Source organism: Calypte anna, chromosome 1 (genome assembly GCF_003957555.1).
Source record: "Calypte anna isolate BGI_N300 chromosome 1, bCalAnn1_v1.p, whole genome shotgun sequence".
Classification (NCBI taxonomy): Eukaryota; Metazoa; Chordata; class Aves; order Apodiformes; family Trochilidae; genus Calypte; species Calypte anna.
The window spans coordinates 1,081,426-1,102,064 of NC_044244.1; the positions used below are offsets into that span (position 1 = coordinate 1,081,426).

Consider the following 20,639-nt stretch of genomic DNA (forward strand, 5'->3'; position numbering starts at 1 on the left):
CCATCCTGGGTATTTTTAGCCTTGACCTTTTCTCCTCCTATTCTGGGGATCATTAATTCTTGGAGCAGTTTTCACACCATTTATTCCCAAGATGGTTTTGTTTCTTCACTACTGTCAGTACCAGGAGGCTCAGCCCTGGCCAGGAACCCCCCCCTGCAGCTCCAGCATCCTGGAGAACAAAGTTGATTTCTGGTTTTGCCCATTTCTTCCCCAGTTTGATGCTCTTTAGTGTGTGAGAAGGATTCTTGTCGCTATCTCCAGGCATATCAAGGACATGGGGGTCATCAAGAGCAGTCAGCATGGTTTTATCAAGGGTAAATCATGTTTGACTAACCTCATAGCCTTCTATGAGGAAATTACTAGGTGGATAGATGATGGAAGAGCGGTAGATGTGGTTTATCTTGATTTCAGTAAAGCATTTGACACAGTCTCTCACAGCATCCTTGTAGATAAGTTGACCAAGTATGGGTTTGGTGATCAGGTAGTGAGGTGGATCAGGAACTGGTTGAAAGGAAGGAGTCAGAGAGTTGTAGTCAATGGGGCAGAATCTGGTTGGAGGTGTGTGACTAGTGGAGTCCCTCAGGGGTCGGTACTGGGACCGGTGTTGTTCAATATCTTCATCAACGACTTGGATGAGGGTATAGAGTGTACCCTCAGCAAGTTTGCTGATGACACTAAGCTGGGAGGAGTGGCTGACACACCGGAAGGCCGTGCTGCCATTCAGAGAGACTTAGACAGGCTAGAGAGTTGGGCAGAGAGAAACATGATGAAGTTCAACAAGGGGAAGTGTAGGGTTTTGCATTTGGGGAAGAACAACACGATGTCCCAGTATAGGTTGGGGGCTGACCTGCTGGAGAGCAGTGTAGGTGAAAGAGACCTGGGGGTCCTGGTAGACAAGAGGATGACCATGAGCCAGCAATGTGCCCTTGTGGCCAAGAAGGCCAATGGCATCCTGGGGTGCATTAGGAAGGGTGTGGTTAGTAGGTCAAGAGAGGTTCTCCTCCCCCTCTATTCTGCATTGGTGAGGCCGCACCTGGAGTATTGTGTCCAGTTCTGGGCCCCTCAGTTCAAGAAGGACAGGGAAGTGCTTGAAAGAGTCCAGCGCAGAGCTACGAAGATGATTAAGGGAGTGGAACATCTCCCTTATGAGGAAAGGCTGAGGGAGCTGGGTCTCTTTAGTTTGGAGAAAAGGAGACTGAGGGGTGACCTCATCAATGTTTTCAAATATGTAAGGGGTGAGTGTCAGGGAGATGGAGTTAGGCTTTTCTCAGTGATTACCAGTGATAGGACAAGGGGTAATGGGTGTAAATTGGAGCATAGGAGGTTCAAGTTGAATATTCGAAAAAATTTTTTTACTGTAAGGGTGACAGAGCCCTGGAACAGGCTGCCCAGGGAGGTTGTGGAGTCTCCTTCACTGGAGACATTCAAAACCCGCTTGGACACGTTCCTGCGCGATGTACTCTAGGTGGCCCTGCTCTGGCAGGGGGGGTTGGACTAGATGATCTTTCGAGGTCCCTTCCAACCCCTAGGATTCTATGATTCTATGATTCTATGATTCCACCACCAGCATCACTTGGGGTGGATGGATGGATGTGGAAAAGGGGAAAGAGGCTGTTGCCACCTCAAAACCTGGTCAGGATGTTAAAAAAAAAAAAAACAGGTTTTTTTTTCCCCAATTTTATCCTGTTTCTTTCCCCTTCTGGGCTCCCAGCTCTGTGTCTCCTCCCCAGCAATAATTCAGCTCTTGATCAAACATGAGGTGGTGCCTGGGAAATGGCTCTGCCCGTGGGACAGGGAGGCCCAGCTGGGAAAAAATGGGGAGAAAAAAAAAAAAAAGGAAAAAAACAACTTTTTTGAGAAAGAAAATCTCACCAGTGCAGAGCTGGGGATGTCCTGCTGGAAAGCAGCTCCATGGAGTAAACCCTTGGAGTCCTGGGGGACAGGGAATTCTCCAGGGGTCAGCAATGTGCCCTTGGGGCAAAGAGGGCCAATGGTGTCCTGGGGGCATCAGGAAAAGTGTGTCCAGCAGATCCAGGGAGGTTCTCCTCCTCCTCCTCCTCCTCCTCCTCCTCCTCCTCCTCCTCCTCCTCCTCCTCCTCCTCCTCCTCCTCCTCCTCCTCCTCCTCCTCCTCCTCCTCCTCCTCCTCCTCCTCCTCCTCCTCCTCCTCCTCCACTCTGCCCTGGGGAGAGCACCCCTGGAATCCTGGCTCCAGTTTGGGGCTCCCCAGTTGAGGAGAGACTGGGATCTACTGGAGAGAGGCCAAGGGAGAGCTGGGAGGGTGAGGAAGGGACTTGAGCATCTGTGCTGGGAAGAAAGACTGAGAGGCCTGGGGCTGTTGAGGCTGGAGAAGAGAAGGCTGAGAGGGGATGTGCTGAATGTCCATCAGTAGCTGAGGGGTGGGGGGCAAGAGGAAGGGGCCAATCTCTTTTTGGGGGTGGGCAGGGAGAGGCCAAGGAAGACTGGGTTGAAGGGAGAAGAGAGGAAGTTGCAGCTCAGCATGAGGAGAAACTTGTTGAGGGTGAGGCTGAGGGAGCCCCAAATGGTTCCCCAGATGGTTGGAACAGCAGCAGCTGAAGGACCTGAAGACATTTAGTGCTGAAGGTCTGGGTTGGGATCTGGGATGTTGCTGCCCCACAGCCTGCAAGCTCCCAGTGATGTCCTCGTGGTGTAAAACATGGTGGTGACCATAAAAATCACCATGAGAGGAGCTACAAACCACAGGGGTTGACACAGAATCATTAAGGTTGGGAAAGATCTCTTAAGGTCATCAACTCCCAACCCAACCCCACCACTAAACCATGTCCCAAAGTGCCACTTGGGTTTTTGATACCTCCTGGGATGGGGATTTCATGGAACCAAAAAATGTGAAGGGTTGGAAGGGAGCTCTGGAGATGCCCCAGTCCAACAGGATGTGTTCCATGGGGGATCCTGCTGGGGCAGAGGGGTTGCTCTGGGGCATCTCCAGAGCTCCCTTCCCACCCCTGGCATTCCCTGATTCTGTGACTGTTTTTTTTTTTGCACGATGTTCCCAAGGCTCAGGCTCAAAGGATTTGGAGAAAATTCCCACTGGGAAGTTCCAGTTACCAAAAGGAGCCCCTGGATTCATCCCTGGGTTGAGTTTGGGATGCACCCCAGCCCTGGATGCTCAGCAATGGGGATGTTTCCCATGAGGAAGGGTGGGCAGATGTGGCTCCAGCCTGGTGAATTGCTGGGGCATTAAACCAGAAATGGTCTTTGCAGGTACCAAGAGGTTCTCCAGAACATTTTCAGAGCCCCTAAACCCCTCAGGAGGCAGATGAGGACCAGCAGCACCCATAGGATGCCCAAGGGGGTGACCAGGGACCTTCAAGAGATGTTGGCATCAGGGGATTGGGAGGTTCTCACCCTTCAATTATAATTAAAATTCAATTAAAATTAAAAGCCAACCATCCCCACAGGGGTTAAACTGCAGCTGGAGCTGCTTCCTTCTCCATCCCAAGCCTCAGGGTTCTGAAAGGGAAATTAAGAGCTCCATGACCTCAACCCCCATGCACGCAGCCCCAGGCAACCCCAGCCCATCCAGAGGAGATTTTTGGGGTCTTTTCCCTCTTTCCTCCCTCGGGACAGGCAGAAGGATGGTGCCAGAGCTCCATAAATCACCCCTGGAGATAAACAATAAAAAAACCCCAAACACACAAACCCATCCCCATCTCCCCACTGTTAAAGCCCAGCACAGTCCCGTCTTTATAGATTGCAGAAAAACACCTTGTATTTCCCACTCTGGGGCAAATTAACCCCAAATTATCCCCGGCAAGGTGCCAAAATAAAAAAGAAAGAAAGAAATAATTGAGTTGCAGCCCCTCCATTCTTATTTTTTTCCCTATTTTCATCTTATTTTCAACACTGCCCCGTGTTCTCCCTCCTCTTCCTTCCCAACCTGAGCTGGGGTTCCATGGGTTTCCCTCAATTCCCATTTTTCTCTTTAAAATCACATCTGAGATCAACAGGAATTTAATTCTGGACACCTTTGAGGAATAGGAAAGCCTTTTTTTTTGTTTGTTTTTTTGTTTTTTCCATGCAGAGAATCAAAGCCTGGAGGGTGGAATGGGTGGAAAGGAGGTAGACCCAATTTTTTTCTTTTTCCCCGATTTTATTCCAAGCCATTTCCACCTCAAAACCTGGCCAGGATCTGATCTGCTGCACCTGGGGATGGAGATTGCAGGGAGGGACCTGAGCTTGGGGTCACCTGGGGGGAGGGTCCTGAAGGATCATCCTGAGTGGCACCTGAGGTAGAGATCACCTGGGGTGGGTCTTGGGGGGAACATTTAGGGCAGGAGAAGGGATGAGGGAGGGGATTGTCCCCCCCTGGGGTAAAGCTGTGTCCAGCTCTGGGGTCCCCAGCAGCAGAAGGACACGGAGCTGTTGGAGCCAGTGCAGAATCATAGAATCATAGAATGGGCTGGGTTGGAAGGGACCTCAGAGATCATCAAGTCCAACCCTTGATCCACTCCCACTGCAGTTCCCAGCCCATGGCACTCAGTGCCACATCCAGGCTCTTTGGAAATATCTCCAGACACGGAGAATCCACTACTTCCCTGGGCAGCCCATTCCAATGCCTGATCACCCTCTCCAGAAAGAAATTCTTTCGAATCTCCAACCTAAACCTCCCCTGGCACAACTTGAGACCCTGCCCTCTTGTCTTGCTGAGAGTTGCCTGGGAAAAGAGCCCAACCCCCCCCTGGCTCCAACCTCCTTTCAGGGAGTTGGAGAGAGTGATGAGGTCTCCCCTGAGCCTCCTCTTCTCCAGCCTCAACACCCCCAGCTCCCTCAGCCTCTCCTCAGAGGATCTGTGCTCCAGTCCCTTCACCAGCCCAGTTGCCTCCTTTGGACCTGCTCCAGCACCTCAATCTCCTTCCTGAGGGGCTGAGAGGCCCAGAACTGGACACAGGACTCAAGCTGTGGCCTCCCCAGAGCTGAGCACAGGGGCAGAATCCCTTCCCTGGACCTGCTGGCCACGCTGTTCCTGAGCCAGCCCAGGATGCCATTGGCCTTCTTGGCCACCTGGGCACACTGCTGGCCAGTGCAGAGGAGGCCCTGGAGCTGCTGGGAGGGCTGGAGCAGCTCTGCTCTGGAGCCAGGCTGAGAGAGTTGGGGGTGTTGAGGCTGGAGAAGAGAAGGCTGCAATGGGGAGACCTTAGAGCACCTTCCAGTGCCTGAAGGGGCTCCAGGAAAGCTGGGGAGGGACTTAGGACAAGGGAATGAGGGGAACACTTGAAAACTGGAAGAGGGGAGATTTAGACTGAATATTAGGAAGACATTTGTTGCTGTGAGGGTAGTGAGACCCTGTTTCCAGAGCTCTGCAGCCTGGAGAATTCTCTCCTTCCAGCTGATCTTCTCCAAATGGTTCACTGGGAGTGGGGTTTCTGAATGCCTGCACTGCTGCTACTTGAGGGGTGTACAGGGTGGTTTTAAGCCTGGAGGATTTATAGATCTATAGGGCTGAGCACCTCCCTGGGAAGCCAGGCTGAGGGCTTGGGGTTGTTCAGCCTGGAGAAGAGGAGGCTCCCAGGTGAGCTTAGAGCAACCTTCCAATATCTGAAGGGGCTCCAAGAAAGCTGGGGGAGGGCTTTGGACACGGGGGGGTAGGGAGAGGAGAAGGGAAATGGGTTAAAACTTGGAGAGAAAGGGGAGATTGAGGTTGGAGATGGGGAGGAAATTCTTGACTTTGAGGGTGGGGAGAGCCTGGCCCAGGTTGTCCAAGGAAGTTGTGGCTGCCCCATCCCTGGCAGTGTCTCAGGTCAGGTTGGATGGGGCTTGGAGCAGCCTGGGCTGGTGGGAGGTGTCCCTGCCCATGCAGGGGGTTGGGACTGGATGATTTTTAAGGTCCCTTCCAACCCAAACCATTCCATGATTCTATGAATCTGTAGGGCTCTTTTTGTTTTGTTTTGGTTTCCCCCAAGATCTGAACCCCACCCCAGATGATCCTGCAGAACCTCTCCAGATGATCTCCACCTCAGGTCCCACCCTCCCTTCCCAGCTGGGAATCTGAGATCCCATCCCCTGCAGTGCTCCAGGTGGGTTGGGTGGGTGAGCCAGAGGGCAGCAGGTGGTGAAGGTTCTGGTTCTGGTTCTGGTTGTGGCTGTTGGGCTGGAGGCAATGCCTGGGGTGTAATGAGCAGGGGCGTGCTCAGCTCCACCATCCAGCACCCGCCCGGTTTTCCCAGAGTTGGGAAAAACACCTGGGATTGCCAAAGATCCCAACTCCAGGGCTGGGCTGGAAGTGTTTGTGAATTCCTTGGAGTGGTTTGAACGCAGCTGAGAGATCCCCCAGGAAGCAGCCACCCCCATCAGCCCCCTCCTGCTCATTAGTGACCCAGCATTAATCAGCCTCATTAGGATGAATTCCCCTCCAAACCCCTCTGAGAAGGGAATCACCCCAAGCTTTGGCTGGCAGAGCTCCTGCTATGGGGTTTCACCCACTCTGTGGGGAAACTGAGTCACGGGGAGCAAGCTGAGTTGGATGAAGGCCAGGAAAGGGGAATCCTCCTCCTCAGGATGGGGATCAGGGCCAAATCCACCTCCCGGACCCCCTCTTTGCTTGGAGGAGGTGGGAAAGGATCCCAAAAACCCTGGGGAGACCCCAAAAGTGGGAAGTGACTCCCAGAAATCCTGGGGAGACCCCAAAAGGGATGGAGATTGGGGTGGGATGGGCACAACCCAGGTGGGTGGGGAGTGGGATGGAGCTGGAGGGTGCTCAGCACCCAGGAGGGGAATTTTTCCATCTTGTAGGGAAAAATGATGGATGGGAAGAGGATGGGGGTGATGTGGGGTCTTGACCCTCCTGGGGATTCACCCATCCTGGTGATGTGGGGTGTGTGGGGGTTTCTTTTTAGCAGGGACCCCAAAGTTGAAGCTGAAGAAGGTACTGGGAGCCACTGGGGTGGGGGATGGAATTTTTTTTATTGGGCTCAGTGGTTGGGATCCTGTGGTGGCCTCCATGGACATGAGAGGGGTGTCCCCTTCTTGTGGGGACAGTGAGGGGGGGACACCCTCAGTGACCACCCCAACCCCATGGTGCCAGGGGGGATGCCCACATCTGATGCAGATGCTGCCTGGGGATGCTCCAGCTGGGATAAAAGAGGGATTTTTATTTTTTTTTTCCAGCCTGGGTGGAGAGAAGGTAATAAGGGATGGAGGGGCTGGGGGATCACCATGATGCCTGTGAAGAGATTAAGGAAAAATTAAAATAAAACCAAACCAACCAAAACAAAAAGCATCCTGAACATCCATTTTTCCAACAACCAGCAAGGGCAGGAGGTGGTTGGGAGGGGGAAGGGGCAAAATTTAGGGTGGACTTAGGGTTTTGGGTGGATTTAGGGTTTGGGGCTTTCCATGGAGGTGGAGTTGGAGCTGAAGCTGCATCCAGCTGAGCCCATGGAAGAGGTTTTCCAAGGAAGTTGTAGCTGCCCCATGCCTGGCAGTGTCTCAGGTCAGGTTGGATGGGGCTTGGAGCCCCCTGGGCTGGTGGGAGGTGTCCCTGCCCATGCAGGGGGTTGGGACTGGATGAGCTTTGAGGTCCCTTCCAACCCAAACCATTCCAGGATTCTGTGACCCCCAATTCCATGATTCCTGTTACTGCTTCCCACTGGGCCATCACCCACTTGTGGAAGGTGTCCCTGATGCAGAGGGACCAACCCAACCCAACACCAACCCAACCCCACCAACCCAACCCAACCAATCCAACCCAACCCAACCCAGCCCACCCAACCCACCCCACACAACCTTCCCAACCCAACCAACCCACCCTACATAACCCACCCCAGCCCAACCAACTCCCCGAACCCAACCCACCCAACCCAACCAACCCTGTGCAACCCAACCCAGCCCTCCCAACACAACCCAACCCAACCCAACCCCGTGCTCCTTCTTACCCTCTGGGCTGGGGGGTGGGTGCTGGGGAAGCCCTCACTTCTCCGTCATCATCCTCACAAACTCCTCGTAGTTGACCTGCCCGTCGTTGTTGCCGTCGGCCTCTTTGATCATCTCCTCCACCTCCTCCTCCGTCAGCTTCTCCCCCAGGTTGGTCATCACGTGCCGCAGCTCCGCCGCGCTGATGTAACCATTCCCATCCTTATCAAAGACCCGGAAAGCTTCCCGGATCTCTTCCTCGCTGTCCGTGTCCTTCATCTTCCTCGCCATCAAGGAGAGGAATTCCGGGAAGTCCACGGTGCCGCTCCCGTCGACGTCCAACTCCCCCACCATCTCCTGCAGCTCTGCTTCCGTGGGGTTTTGCCCCAAGGAGCGCATGACTGTTCCCAGCTCCTTGGTGGTGATGCAGCCGTCTCCATCCCGGTCAAAAAGGGAAAAAGCTTCTTTGAATTCCGAGATTTTCTCCTCAGACAAACGTTCGGAAGCCATGATCGCTCCCCGCTCCCACCCGGCTCTGTCCCGGCACGCCGGCGGGGAGGAGGGGAATGGGGCCTCCTCCCTCCTTCTCCTGACGCTCCCAGGATGATGATGGAGGAGGAGGAGGAGAAGGAAGGGGTTGGGACACGTTGGAGACACAGCACGGGAGCAGTAGGAATGGGTTTGGGATGCTGGAGAAGAAGGGTGACACCTCAGGCCATCACGGTCCCTCTTGGCTCCAAATGAAGGTTTTAATTTAAGGAGTTTTGGGCTGCAGCAAAACAGTGATTTTAGGGGAAGGGCAGAAGGTGGTGGAAAGGAGGAGGAGACAGGGACACTTTGGAGATCAGCACAGGGGCAGTAGGAATGGGTTTGGGATGCTGGAAAAGAAGGGTGACACCTCGGGCCACCATGGTCCCTCTTGGCCCCAAATGAAGGTTTTAATTTAAGGAGTTTTGGGCTGCAGCAAAACAGTGATTTTGGGGGAAGGGAGGGAGCTGCTAGAGAGAAGGAGGAGGAAGGGGTTGGGACATGCTGGAAATACACGACGGGGACAGTAGGAATGGGTTTGGGATGCTGGGGAAGAAGGGTGACACCTCCGGCCACCACGGTCCCTCTTGCTCCAAGAGGTTGGCTCTAAATGAAGGTTTTAATTTAAGGAGTTTTGGGCTGCAGGGAAACGGTGGTTTTGGGGAAGGGAGGGAGCTGGTGGAAAGGTGGAGGAGACACGGACACGTTGGAGACACAGCATAGGATCAGTAGGAGTGGGTTTGGGATGCTGGAGAAGAAGGGGTGACCACCTCAGGCCACCATGATCCAAATGAAGGTTTTTAATTTAAGGAGTTTTGGGCTGCAGGGAAGAAGTGACTTTGGGGGAAGGGAGGGAGCTGCTGGAATGAAGGAGGAGGAAGGGGTTGGGACATGTTGGAGACACACCACAGGAGCGGTAGGAATGGGTTTGGAATGCTGGAAAAGGGAAGTCCACCTCAGTCCACCACGGTCCCTCTTGCTCCAAGAGGTTGGCTTCAAATGAAGGTTTTAATTTAAGGAGTTTTGGGCTGCAGCAAAACAGTGATTTTAGGGGAAGGGCAGAAGGTGGTGGAAAGGAGGAGGAGACAGGGACACTTTGGAGATCAGCACAGGAGCAGTAGGAATGGGTTTGGGATGCTGGAGAAGAAGGGTGACACCTCGAGCCACCATGGTCCCTCTTGGCCCCAAATGAAGGTTTTAATTTAAGGAGTTTTGGGCTGCAGGGAAACAGTGATTTTGGGGGAAGGGAGGGAGCTGGTGGAAAGGAGGAGGAGGAAGGGGTTGGGACAGGCTGGAAATAAACCACGGGGACAGTAGGAATGGGTTTGGGATACTGGAAAAGGGAAGACCACCTCAGTCCACCACGGTTCCTCTTGCTCCAAGAGGTTGACTCCAAACAAATGTTTTAATTTAAGGATTTTTTGGCTGCAGGGAAGAAGTGATTTGGGGGGAAGGGAGGAAGCTGGTGGAAAGAAGGAGGAGGAAGGGGTTGGGACATGTTGGAGACACACCACAGGAGCAGTAGGAATGGGTTTGGAATGCTGGAGAAGGGGTGAGCACCTCTGGCCACCGTGGTCCCTCTTGGTTCCAAATGAAGGTTTTAATTTAAGGAGTTTTGGGCTGCAGGGAAACAGTGGTTTTGGGGGAAGGGAGGGAGCTGGTGGAAAGGAGGAGGAGGCGTTGGAGACAGAGCACGGGGACAGTAGGAATGGGTTTGGGATGCTGGAGAAGAACGGTGACACCTCAGGCCACCATGGTCCCTCTTGGCTCCAAACAAAGGTTTTAAGGAGTTTTGGGCTGCAGGGAAGAAGTGGTTTTGGGGGAAGGGAGGGAGCTGCTGGAGAGAAGGAAGAGGAAGGGGTTGGGACATGCTGGAAATACACCATGGGGACAGTAGGAATGGGTTTGGGATGCTGGAGAAGAAGGGTGACACCTTGGGCCACCACGGTCCCTCTTGTCTCCAAATGAAGGTTTTAATTTAAGGAGCTGGGCTGCAGGGAAATGGTGGTTTTGGGGAAGGGAGGGAGCTGGTGGAAAGGAGGAGGAGACAGGGATTGGGACACGTTGGAAACACAGCATGGGGACAGTAGGAATGGGTTTGGGATGCTGGAAAAGGGAAGACCACCTCAGTCCACCACGGTTCCTCTTGCTCCAAGAGGTTGACTCCAAACAAATGTTTTAATTTAAGGAGTTTTGGGCTGCAGGGAAACGGTGGTTTTGGGGGAAGGGAGGGAGCTGGTGGAAAGGAGGAGGAGACACGGACACGTTGGAGACACAGCATAGGATCAGTAGGAATGGGTTTGGGATGCTGGAGAAGAAGGGGTGACCACCTCAGGCCACCATGATCCAAATGAAGGTTTTTAATTTAAGGAGTTTTGGGCTGCAGGGAAACGGTGGTTTTGGGGGAAGGGAGGGAAATGGTGGAAAGAAGGAGGAGGAAGGGGTTGGGACATGCTGGAAACACAGCATGGGAGCAGTAGGAATGGGTTTGGGATGCTGGAGAAGGGAAGACCACCTTGGGACACTACGGTTCCCCTTCTCCAAGAGGTTGGCTCCAAACAAAGGTTTTAATTTAAGGAGTTCTGGGGTGCAGGGAAACGATGGTTTTGGGGGAAGGGAGGGAGGTGGTGGAAAGGAGGGTGGGTGGGTGGGTGGGTGGGACACGTTCTTTTGAGGGATTTCAAAGCAATTTGGAGCTGTGCAGAGGCCTCCAGAGGATCCTCCCCTCATCTCCTCAGCCCTGGAGCCACCACGGGGGTGCTGGCAGACACCCAGCTCAGACCCACCCAGGGAGGGTTCCCTCAGGTTCCCTCCTGCAGGTCCAGGCACAACCTGGAGATGATGTTCTCCAGGCTGACAGAGACTTGAGTCAATCCTGATGGATTTTCCGGGCTCTCCAGCCCCGGAGGCAGCTGACAGGGCTGTGTGTCAGGAGGTGGGGAGATGAGGCCTGGTCTGGTGACTCAGGGGTTGGCCCCAGGGCTGTGACCCATGGTGCAAGGATCTCCGTCCATTTGTACTCATCCCTTCCTGCAGGGTGCAAGGAAAATGGTGGGGAGGGCTGTTTGTCCATATGAGGAGAGGCTGAGGGAGCTGGGGGTGTTGAGGCTGGAGAAGAGGAGGCTCAGGGGAGACCTCATCACTCTCTGCAACTCCCTGAAAGGAGGTTGGAGCCAGGGGGGGGTTGGGCTCTTTTCCCAGGCAACTCTCAGCAAGACAAGAGGGCAGGGTCTCAAGTTGTGCCAGGGGAGGTTTAGGTTGGAGATGAGAAAGAATTTCTTTCTGGAGAGGGTGATCAGGCATTGGAATGGGCTGCCCAGGGAAGTAGTGGATTCTCCGTGTCTGGAGCTATTTCCAAAGAGCCTGGATGTGGCACTGAGTGCCATGGGCTGGGAACTGCAGTGGGAGTGGATCAAGGGTTGGACTTGATGATCTCTGAGGTCCCTTCCAACCCAGCCAATTCTATGATTCTATGATTCCATCTACCCATCCATCCATCCATTTATCCATCCATCTTTCCATCCATCCATCCATCCATTCATCCATCCATTCATCTATCTATCTATCTATCTATCTATCTATCTATCTATCTATCTATCCATCCATCCATTCACCAGTCCATCCATCCATCCCACCAACCACCAGCCAGCCACCCATCTGTATGTCCATCTATCCACTTAACCACGGTATCATCCATCCATCCAATCATCCATCCATCCATTCATCCCACCACCCAGACACCCATCCAATCATCCATCCATCCATCCATCCATCCATAAAATCACAGAACTTTCAAAGTTGTAAGGGACCTCAAAGCTCATCCAGTTCCAACCCCCTGCATGGGCAGGGACAACTCCCACCAGCCCAGGGTGCTCCAAGCCCCATCCAACCCTAAAAACTTCCAAGGATGGGGCTTCCACCACCTCTCTGGGCAACCTGTTCCAGTCTCTCACCACCCTCATGGGGAAGAGCTTCTTCCTAACTTCCAGTATCACTCCATCCATCCATCCATCCATCCATCCATCCATCCATCCCTCCATCCCTCCATCCTTCCCTCTTTCCTATGACCCCACAACACTTCAGTGACCTTCACCAGCTGGGCCAAGGACCCAGTGGATCACCCCACCAAGCTCCACAGCAGAAGACTGGTTTGACTTTCTCAGCTGCAGAAAAGTGGCACCAGTTTACCCCAGTTTAACCCAGTGAGGAATCAAGAGCTGTGGGAAGTCACCAGCCCTGGAGGTGTTCAGGAAACGGGTGGATATGGGGCTCTGGGAGATGATTTAGGGGTTCAGGTGGTGTAGGATTGATGGTTGGATACAAAGGTCTTCAAGTTCCTTTCCAACCAGGATGATTTGATGATTTAGAGAGAAGTTGAGCCATGGGACAACTGAGGAAATGATGGGAAATTAACTTCTCCAGGTGGGACAAAGCATGGGAGGGGATCCCCAGCTTTTGGAAAACCTCATCTGGAAAAAAAAAAAAAAAGGCTGAGCAGGTTAAACCCCAATTTCAGGGAGGAATCAGCCCAAGCTGTGCCAGGAACCTGTCTGGCCAGAAGCTTGGAGCTGCTTACCTGGTGAGAACGTTCCAGGGAGGGGAGGTTCCTGGCAGCTCCTCTTGTGCAAGGAGCTGCTCCTTAATTGTCCTGGCTAATTGCCCAGCTCCTGGGGCTCCTCTGGAGTTAATGAGGTCGAATGAAGATTGATGGGAAAGAATCTCAGGTGGCCAAGAGAGGAGCCAAGAGGAGGGGGAGCTGGAGATGGCCCCAAGCCAGCTGGGAGAAGCAACAACCCCCAGGTCCCCCCAAGGGTTCCCAAAGGCCAGGAGGGCAAAGGGGTTTGTTCCAGACATGGGGGAGTTGTTTGAGTTCCAAAAATGAGGGTGGGTTGGGTGTGGGGAGGTCACTTAGGTGGAGATGAAAGGGTTCCTGGGTGTCCTGGGGTGTTGGGTGAAGCTGGGAGCTGCTGGGGTTTTGTGTCTCCATTGTCTCTCCCACTGGGTTGCTGATTGGCAGCACCAACCTCCCAGTCACCCCTCTGTGGTCAGCACCCAGCACCTCCCAGTGACCTCCTGTGACCAGAACCCAGCACCAGCACCCACCATGTCCCAGTGACCAGCACCCATCACCAGCACCCACCATATCCCAGTGACCAGCACCCAGCACCTCCCAGTGACCTCCTGTGACCAGCACCCATCACCAGCACCCACCATGTCCCAGTGACCAGCACCCAGCACCAGCACTCATCCTCTCCCCATCACCAGCACCCATCATCAGCACCTATGACTTCCCAATCACCTCCCCATCAACTCCTGTGACCAGCACCCTTCACCTCCCCAAGGCCTCCTGTCACCAGCACCCAGCACCAGCTCCCCATCACCAGCACCCATCACCTCTCAGTGACCTCCTGTGATCAGCACCCATGACCAGCACCCATCACCTCCCCATGACCAGCACCCATCATCTCTCCATTGCTTCCCCATGACCAGTGCCTATCACAAGCATCCAACACCTCATCACCTTCTTATCAGCAGCACCCACCACCTTCCCATGACCAGCACCCATCACCTCCCCATGACCTCCCAGTGACCAGCACCCACCACCAGCACTCATCTCCATCTCACCATGACCAGCACCCACCATCAGCACCTATCACTTCCCAATCACCTTCCCATGACCAGCACCCATCATCAGCACCCATCACCTCCCCATCACCTCTCCATGACCAGCACCTATCACCTCCCCATGATTTCCCCATCACCAGCACCCATCACCTCCCCATGACCAGCACCCATCATCAGCACCCATCACCTCCCACGTGTGCATCAGCCTTTGGGAGAAGATCAAACCACCCCCTGACTTTGCCCCCAGGTGCTTCCCTGCAGCCTCATTAGCACAAGAGGACAATTAGAGGACAATTAACCCCCTGAGCCTCCCTGCTGGCCCAGGAAGTGCTGGGGATTTCTGGCCATGTCCTCTCCACAGCATCCAGGATGGGCCATGGGGTTGGTTGGACACCAAAGCAGTGAGAGGCAGGAGCAGGAAGGGACTGGATGATGTGGAATTTGGAAGCCAGATCTCCTGGGATGTCTCCAAGTGGAGCTGGAGGCGGGGAGGACTGGATCAGGGAGGGTGCAGGTGGCCAAGGGTGGAATGAATCCCAGAATGGGTGAGGTGGGAAGGGAGCTCAGAGCTCATCTCCTCCAAGCTCCATGCCCAGGGACACCTCTCATCCAGCCCAGGTTGCTCCAAGCCTCATCCAACCTGGCCTTGAACACCTCCAGGGAGGGGGCAGCCACAACTTCTCTGTTGTGGCAATCTGTTCCAGAGTCTCAGCACCCTCCTCCTGAAGAACTTCTTCCTAAGCTCCAGCCTGAACCTCTTCTCCTGCACTTTCAAACCATTTCCCCTTCTCCTAGCACTGGACACTCTTCTGAAAAGTCCCTCTGCAGCCTTCCTGGAGGTTCCCTTCATGGATTGGGGGGCAGCTCTAAGGTGCCCCTGGAGTCTGCACAATCCCAGCTCCTCAGCCTCTCCTCATGGCAGAGCTGCTCCAGCCCCTGGATCATCTTTGTGGCCTCCTCTGGACTCATCCCAACAGATCCATGTCCTTCTTCTGCTGGGGACACCAGCCCTGGATGCAGGATTGGAGGTGGGGGTCTCTCAAGAGCAGAGCAGATGGGGCAGCCACAGCTTCTGGGGGCAACCTGGGCACCCAAGGGCTCAGCACCCTCACCCCAAAGAATTTCTCCCTCTCTCCCTCCCCAAGAAATAGAATCCTGGAATGGGTTGGGTTGGAAGAGAACTGAAAGCTCAGCTCATTCCAACCCCCCTGCCATGGGCAGGGACACCTCCCTCCCAGATTGCTCCAAGCCCCATCCAACCTGGCTTTGAACACTGCCAGGGATGGGGCAGAGACTCTTTTCCTGGGCAACCTGGTTCTAAAGCTCAGCACCCTCACCCCAAACAATTTCTCCCTCCCTCCCTCCCTGCCTGCCCAAGATCTCCTCTCCATCTCCCCTCTTGCAGCTGGAAACCCTTCCCCCTCGCAGGGTCCCATCCCTCCAGGCCCTTGTCCCAAGTCCCTCCCCAGCTTTCCTGGAGCCCCTTCAGGCACTGGAAGGTGCTCTAAGGTCTCCCTGGAACCTCCTTTTCTATCCTGCTGTGTCCCAAAATCCTTCCATACCTGGGACAGGGAGGTCTTGGCAAAAGGGGCCAGAAAAGGGCTGGCCAGGACCCAATGGAATTTGGAGAGGAGGAAAGCAGCAGAACCTGGTGTGTTTAGTCTAGCAGAGAGAGGGTGAGACAGTGGAGGGTTTGAGGGCTGCACATTCCAGTTGGAGGGATGGAGCAGGGACAGGAACCACCAGGAAGCAGTCTGGGAGAATGGAATTTTCAAGGGAAGTGAAGTTCTTGGCTCATTCTCTGTCTGCTGGCTGCAGGAGAAGACAAAAGCTCAGCCCCAGCCTGGGAGGACAAACAGATTTTCCTGGGTTGAGGACAAGATGTGTCCCAGCAGCTCATTAATGTGGTGGTTTTTCCTTTTTTCTTTTTTTTTTTTTTTTTTTTTCTGGCAACAGGAGCTTTTTTTTCACATCCCAGCTTCTCCCTGTTTGGAAAAGGCTGAATCCTCTCTGGGTCAAAACTCAGCTCCAAAGGTGAAGGTTGGGCTGTAAATGCTGTCCCTTCAACCCAAGCTTTGATTTTCCTCCTGAGAATGACTTAGGGGAGGTTGCCCACCCAGAGGGACCTGAGCTGGAGCCAGGGATGTTTTCTCCAGGATCAGGGAGTTGAGCCCAGAACTCACCCTACATGATCAAGCTGCAGCTTTTTGGGAGATGATGATGGTTCCCATCATGCTGGAGATAAACCTGGGGGCTGCCCAGGGGGTTCCTCCCCTCCTTGCTGTCAAGATTCTTCTGAAGGTTCATCTAGGAGAGAATTTTCACATATTTATCAAATGGGGACTGTTTGGGTCTTGGGGTGGGGGTGGTTTCTCTTCTGTAGGTGGGAGGGTTTGGCGCCAGCAGATCCAGAGGTGATTCTCCTCCTTTACAAAGTGTGAATTCCCTGGATGCAAAGATGCAGGGAAATGGCTGATGGTTGAGTTACTGAAATTAAATGGGAAGGTTTTTAGGGGTTGAGGTGGTGTAGGACTGATGGTTGGGCTTGGTGGGGTCTTCAGGGTCCTTTCCAACCATGATGATGATTCTGTGATTCCATGAAGTTGGTGGTAGGAACTTTTGGGAGCTCAATCTCTGAACTTCTGTCTGCTCACAGAGCTCTGCTGCATCTCTGCAGGGTTTCACCTCAGGGCAGACATTAATTTTAGTTGTTCTCAGATAAATCCTGCATCCATTCTGGTGTCCCCACCATAAAAACATGGATCTGTTGGGATGAGTCCAGAGGAAGCCACAAAGATGATTCAGGGGCTGGAGCAGCTCTGCCATGAGGAGAGGCTGAGGAGCTGGGAGTGTTCAGCCTGGAGAAGACTCCAGGAGGACCTCAGAGCTCCTTACAGCCCAACAGCACCAGGACTGCAGCTGCTGGGGTTTCATTTCACAGCTGCTGCTCCAAACCATCTCCTTTTTTCTGCTCCTCCTACTGAAAGCATCTTGTAACTCCTCAGCATGGCCAAGCTGGGTACAGAGTGGGTTGAGAGCAGCCCTGAAGAGAAGGATTTGGGGGTGTTGGTTGGTGAGAAGCTCAACGTGAGCCAGCAGTGTGCTCCTGGAGCTCAGAAATCCAACCCTGTCCTGGGATGCATCCAGAGGAGCATGGCCAGCAGATCAGGAGAGGGGATTCCCAGCCCTCTGCTCTGCTCTTGGGAGACCCCCACCTCCAATCCTGCATCCAGGGCTGGTGTCCCCAGCAGAAGAAGGACATGGATCTGTTGGGATGAGTCCAGAGGAGGCCACAAAGATGATCCAGGGGCTGGAGCAGCTCTGCCAGGAGGAGAGGCTGAGGAGCTGGGATTGTGCAGACTCCAGGGGCACCTTAGAGCTGCCCCCCAATCCCTGAAGGGAACCTCCAGGAAGGCTGCAGAGGGACTTTTCAGAAGAGTGTCCAGTGCTAGGAGAAGGGGAAATGGTTTGAAAGTGCAGGAGAAGAGGTTCAGGCTGGAGCTTAGGAAGAAGTTCTTCAGGAGGAGGGTGCTGAGACTCTGGAACAGATTGCCACAACAGAGAAGTTGTGGCTGCCCCCTCCCTGGAGGTGTTCAAGGCCAGGTTGGATGAGGCTTGGAGCAACCTGGGCTGGATGAGAGGTGTCCCTGGGCATGGAGCTTGGAGGAGATGAGCTCTGAGCTCCCTTCCCACCTCACCCATTCTTTGATTCCACGATCACTGCTCCCTTTCCCCTCAGAAATGGAGGAGAGGGAAGAGTGAGGGAAGTGCTGGAGTCAGGCATGGAGTTGTTCCCTGGGGGATGGTGACCACCCCAGCCCCTGTGGAGCTGTAACCCCCCCCTCATGTCCTGCCCAGCCTCAAGCAGCACACAAAAGGAACCAGAACAGAAAAAAACAAGTTTTATGTCAAGCCACAGTTTCCTCTATCCAGAGCCTGTGCTTGGAGAAGTGAAGGTTGGTGCTTATCTGGCAGCACCCATGGCCTGAGCCCAGGCAGAGAGTCAAGAGGAGGCAGAAAAGAGGGTGTCAGGAATTTAATTGTACTTGGCACTCGAAGCTGTACAAGACATTTACAGAGAAGCACAGACATTTTGTGTCTATGTACACCCCCTCCCCATCTCCAAAGGGACCAGCCCAGCAGGTGACAGGGGAGACCCCTCACCTGCCTCTCCAGCACCCATTCTGCTGGGTGCTGTCCCCAGGATGGGTGTGTTGGGGTGGGCTGAATGACAAGGAACTTGTTGTTGGTTTGGTTGGAAGCTCTCACTGGTTTCTGTCCCTCCCAAACCTTTGTGTCCCATCTCTCAGACCCATCTTTGGAGCTCTGCAGGATAGGGGTGATGCCATCACCTGGATGGAACAACCAACATCTCCTCCATCCTCACACCTCAGTGGCTTCAAACCCTTTCTTCTTCTCTACCTTTCTACCACGTGCATTAAACCCTTGGTTGCCTCCAGTCCTGCCTCCTTTTAGAAGGCTTTTCATTTCCAAAAGGCAACAGTAACACCAAAATTAAACAAAAAAATTAATAATCTACCTTCACTCCCTGCTACTCCCCTCTACCTGCTCCTCTTCTTCCCTCCCCAAACCCTTTGCAACTTTCCTAAAACCTTCCTAAACCCCATTAGTGATGCAGTTCTCTTGCAGTAAACCTAGAAGTGGAGCCAAGGATGTGGCTCATGGTAAGTGGGGAGAGGTTGAGTGTCTCCTCCTGGCCACCAGCTTTGTCACCCTGTGGCTTCACCTGAGACAATGTGGCTTTCAGGTGAGGAAATGGGATGTGCCACCTCCCAGCAAGAGGGACCAAGTACTGGAAAGGAAATGCCAAATCTGAACAACAATGAAATATAAAAGTAAAAAAAAAAAATAAAAGAAAGAAAAAAAAAATAAAAAGAACAAAACAAACAAAAAACAAACAAACCCCAACAAAACAACTAAGGAAAAACTTAAATATCTGGCAGGTTACAAGAGTGAGAATGAGGAATGTACAAAGGACACATGAAGATGAAAGATTCCAGTAGGTGAATTGAGAACCTGTTGAACCTGGGGTCTGTTTGTTGTTACTTTTTTCTCATGTGAAAATCAAGTGGATCAATGCTAAACCCCCCCCCCCACTGCAAACCATGCACTGTACAAGACAAGGGGAAAGCAGGAACTCAAAGGTTTTGAGTCCCCTTTTAAAAAGGACTTTTGCAGGGTTGATCCAAAACCCCCCCTGCCAAGGGAGGTGCTGGCCCAAAACTTCCCCATTAGCTTTGCTGTTTTTCCAGCCTCAACCACCACCCGTGGAAAATCTTTTGGAAAGCAGCAAAGGGTGCTCTCCCAAAAACCCTGCTGTGAGGAGTGGAAAGCCTGAGGGCTTTTTTACATCACCCCCAGGGTTGAAAGGCAAAAAAAAAAAAGGTTCCCCAGGTGTGTAAAAACAGACTCCAGTTCGACAGTGTCAACTGCACACCAGTAGCTGCCATTACAACAAAAAGAAACAAAAACCCCCAAATATTCTGGTTCAGGAGAGTGACTCCCACCATGCTGAACGTCCCAAGAAACAACAAAATGTACACGTTATTTATAAATAAACAGTCTCCCAACCAAGTCACCAAACTCCTCCTCACACCAGGGTTTCTTTCCTCTTGGTGCTGAGCTGCTGCTTCTCACGGGTTTTTCTGTGCCCAAAGGACGTTCGGTGGCTTTTCCCACCTTTGGCTTCCTCTGAGTCCAAGATGGAACCACACTCAGAGAGGTTTTCCTCTATTTCCATCTCATTGAGGCCTGAGGTGACAGATTCCCTCTTCTGGGCTTTGAGGTTGGGTGTTGAGGGGTTGTTCTCCTCTGACTCTTCGCTGAGCTCTGGCAGCTCCTTCAGCTCCGGGGCCGGGGGGTGGAAGGGAGCGATGGCGGTTCGGATGCAGTTGACCCATTGCTGCTTGTGGAAGACATCGTTGGCCTGCAGGGTGTGGGACTGACCTGGGGAAGGATCTTGGAAACGAACTCGGAAGATGTTTTTAGCTGAGGAGAAACAAAAGGAAGGAGGAGATTGGTTTCTGAGCTCAGGGTTTTCAGATTCCGGTGTTGGAGAAGCAAGCGTGGCTGCCCTGGTGGTGTTTCAGGGAGAGCGTTCAAAACCCCACCAAAAAAACCCCAAAAACCCCAAACAACCCAAAACCCAGCAGAGAGAAGTTGAAAAAGGTGTTTTCTATGAGCATCAGTTGCAAAGTGCCACACAGAAGTTCCTGGCCAAAGGCCAGCAGTGATAGACTAAAGGAGGAGGCATCAGTGTCACAGAACATCAGGAGTTGGAAGGGACCTCTGGAGATCATCCAGGAAAATCCCTCATCCAGAGGATGTTCAGCCAGAGCAGGTGGAGGAGGATGGCATCTAGGTGGGTTAGAGAATCTTAGAATCATGGAATGGGTTGGGTTGGAAGGGGCCTCAAAGCTCACCCAGTTCCAACCCCCCTGCATGGGCAGAGACACCTCCCACCAGCCCAGGGTGCTCCAAGCCCCATCCAACCTGACCTGAGACACTGCCAGGGATGGGGCAGCCACAGCTTCTGGGGGCAACCTGGGCACCCAGGGGCTCAGCACCCTCACCCCAA

General features: G+C 53.3%; 2 protein-coding genes across 3 annotated transcripts in view; both read right to left on the reverse strand.

The window, feature by feature from the left end:
• Window positions 1-7,945: 7,945 nt before the first annotated feature.
• LOC103527805 (calmodulin, striated muscle) lies at window positions 7,946-8,398 on the reverse strand. Its single transcript, XM_008493060.1, has one exon. It carries the CDS (start codon window positions 8,396-8,398, stop codon window positions 7,946-7,948), a length of 453 nt encoding a protein of 150 aa, XP_008491282.1.
• A 9,664-nt stretch (window positions 8,399-18,062) lies between these two features.
• NET1 (neuroepithelial cell transforming 1) overlaps window positions 18,063-20,639 on the reverse strand; it is an 80,191-nt gene continuing 77,614 nt past the window's right edge. For both annotated transcript variants that reach the window (XM_030444995.1, XM_030445001.1), the window contains one exon: window positions 18,063-20,050. In XM_030444995.1, the coding sequence (XP_030300855.1) occupies window positions 19,653-20,050 (398 nt within the window). In that variant the 3' untranslated portion in view covers window positions 18,063-19,652. The remainder of the gene's footprint in view (window positions 20,051-20,639) is intronic.

What these genes read in the sequence shown, in the direction of transcription:
- LOC103527805 (XM_008493060.1), bottom strand. Translation starts at nt 8,398, where the DNA reads ATGGCTTCCGAACGTTTGTCTGAGGAGAAAATCTCGGAATTCAAAGAA.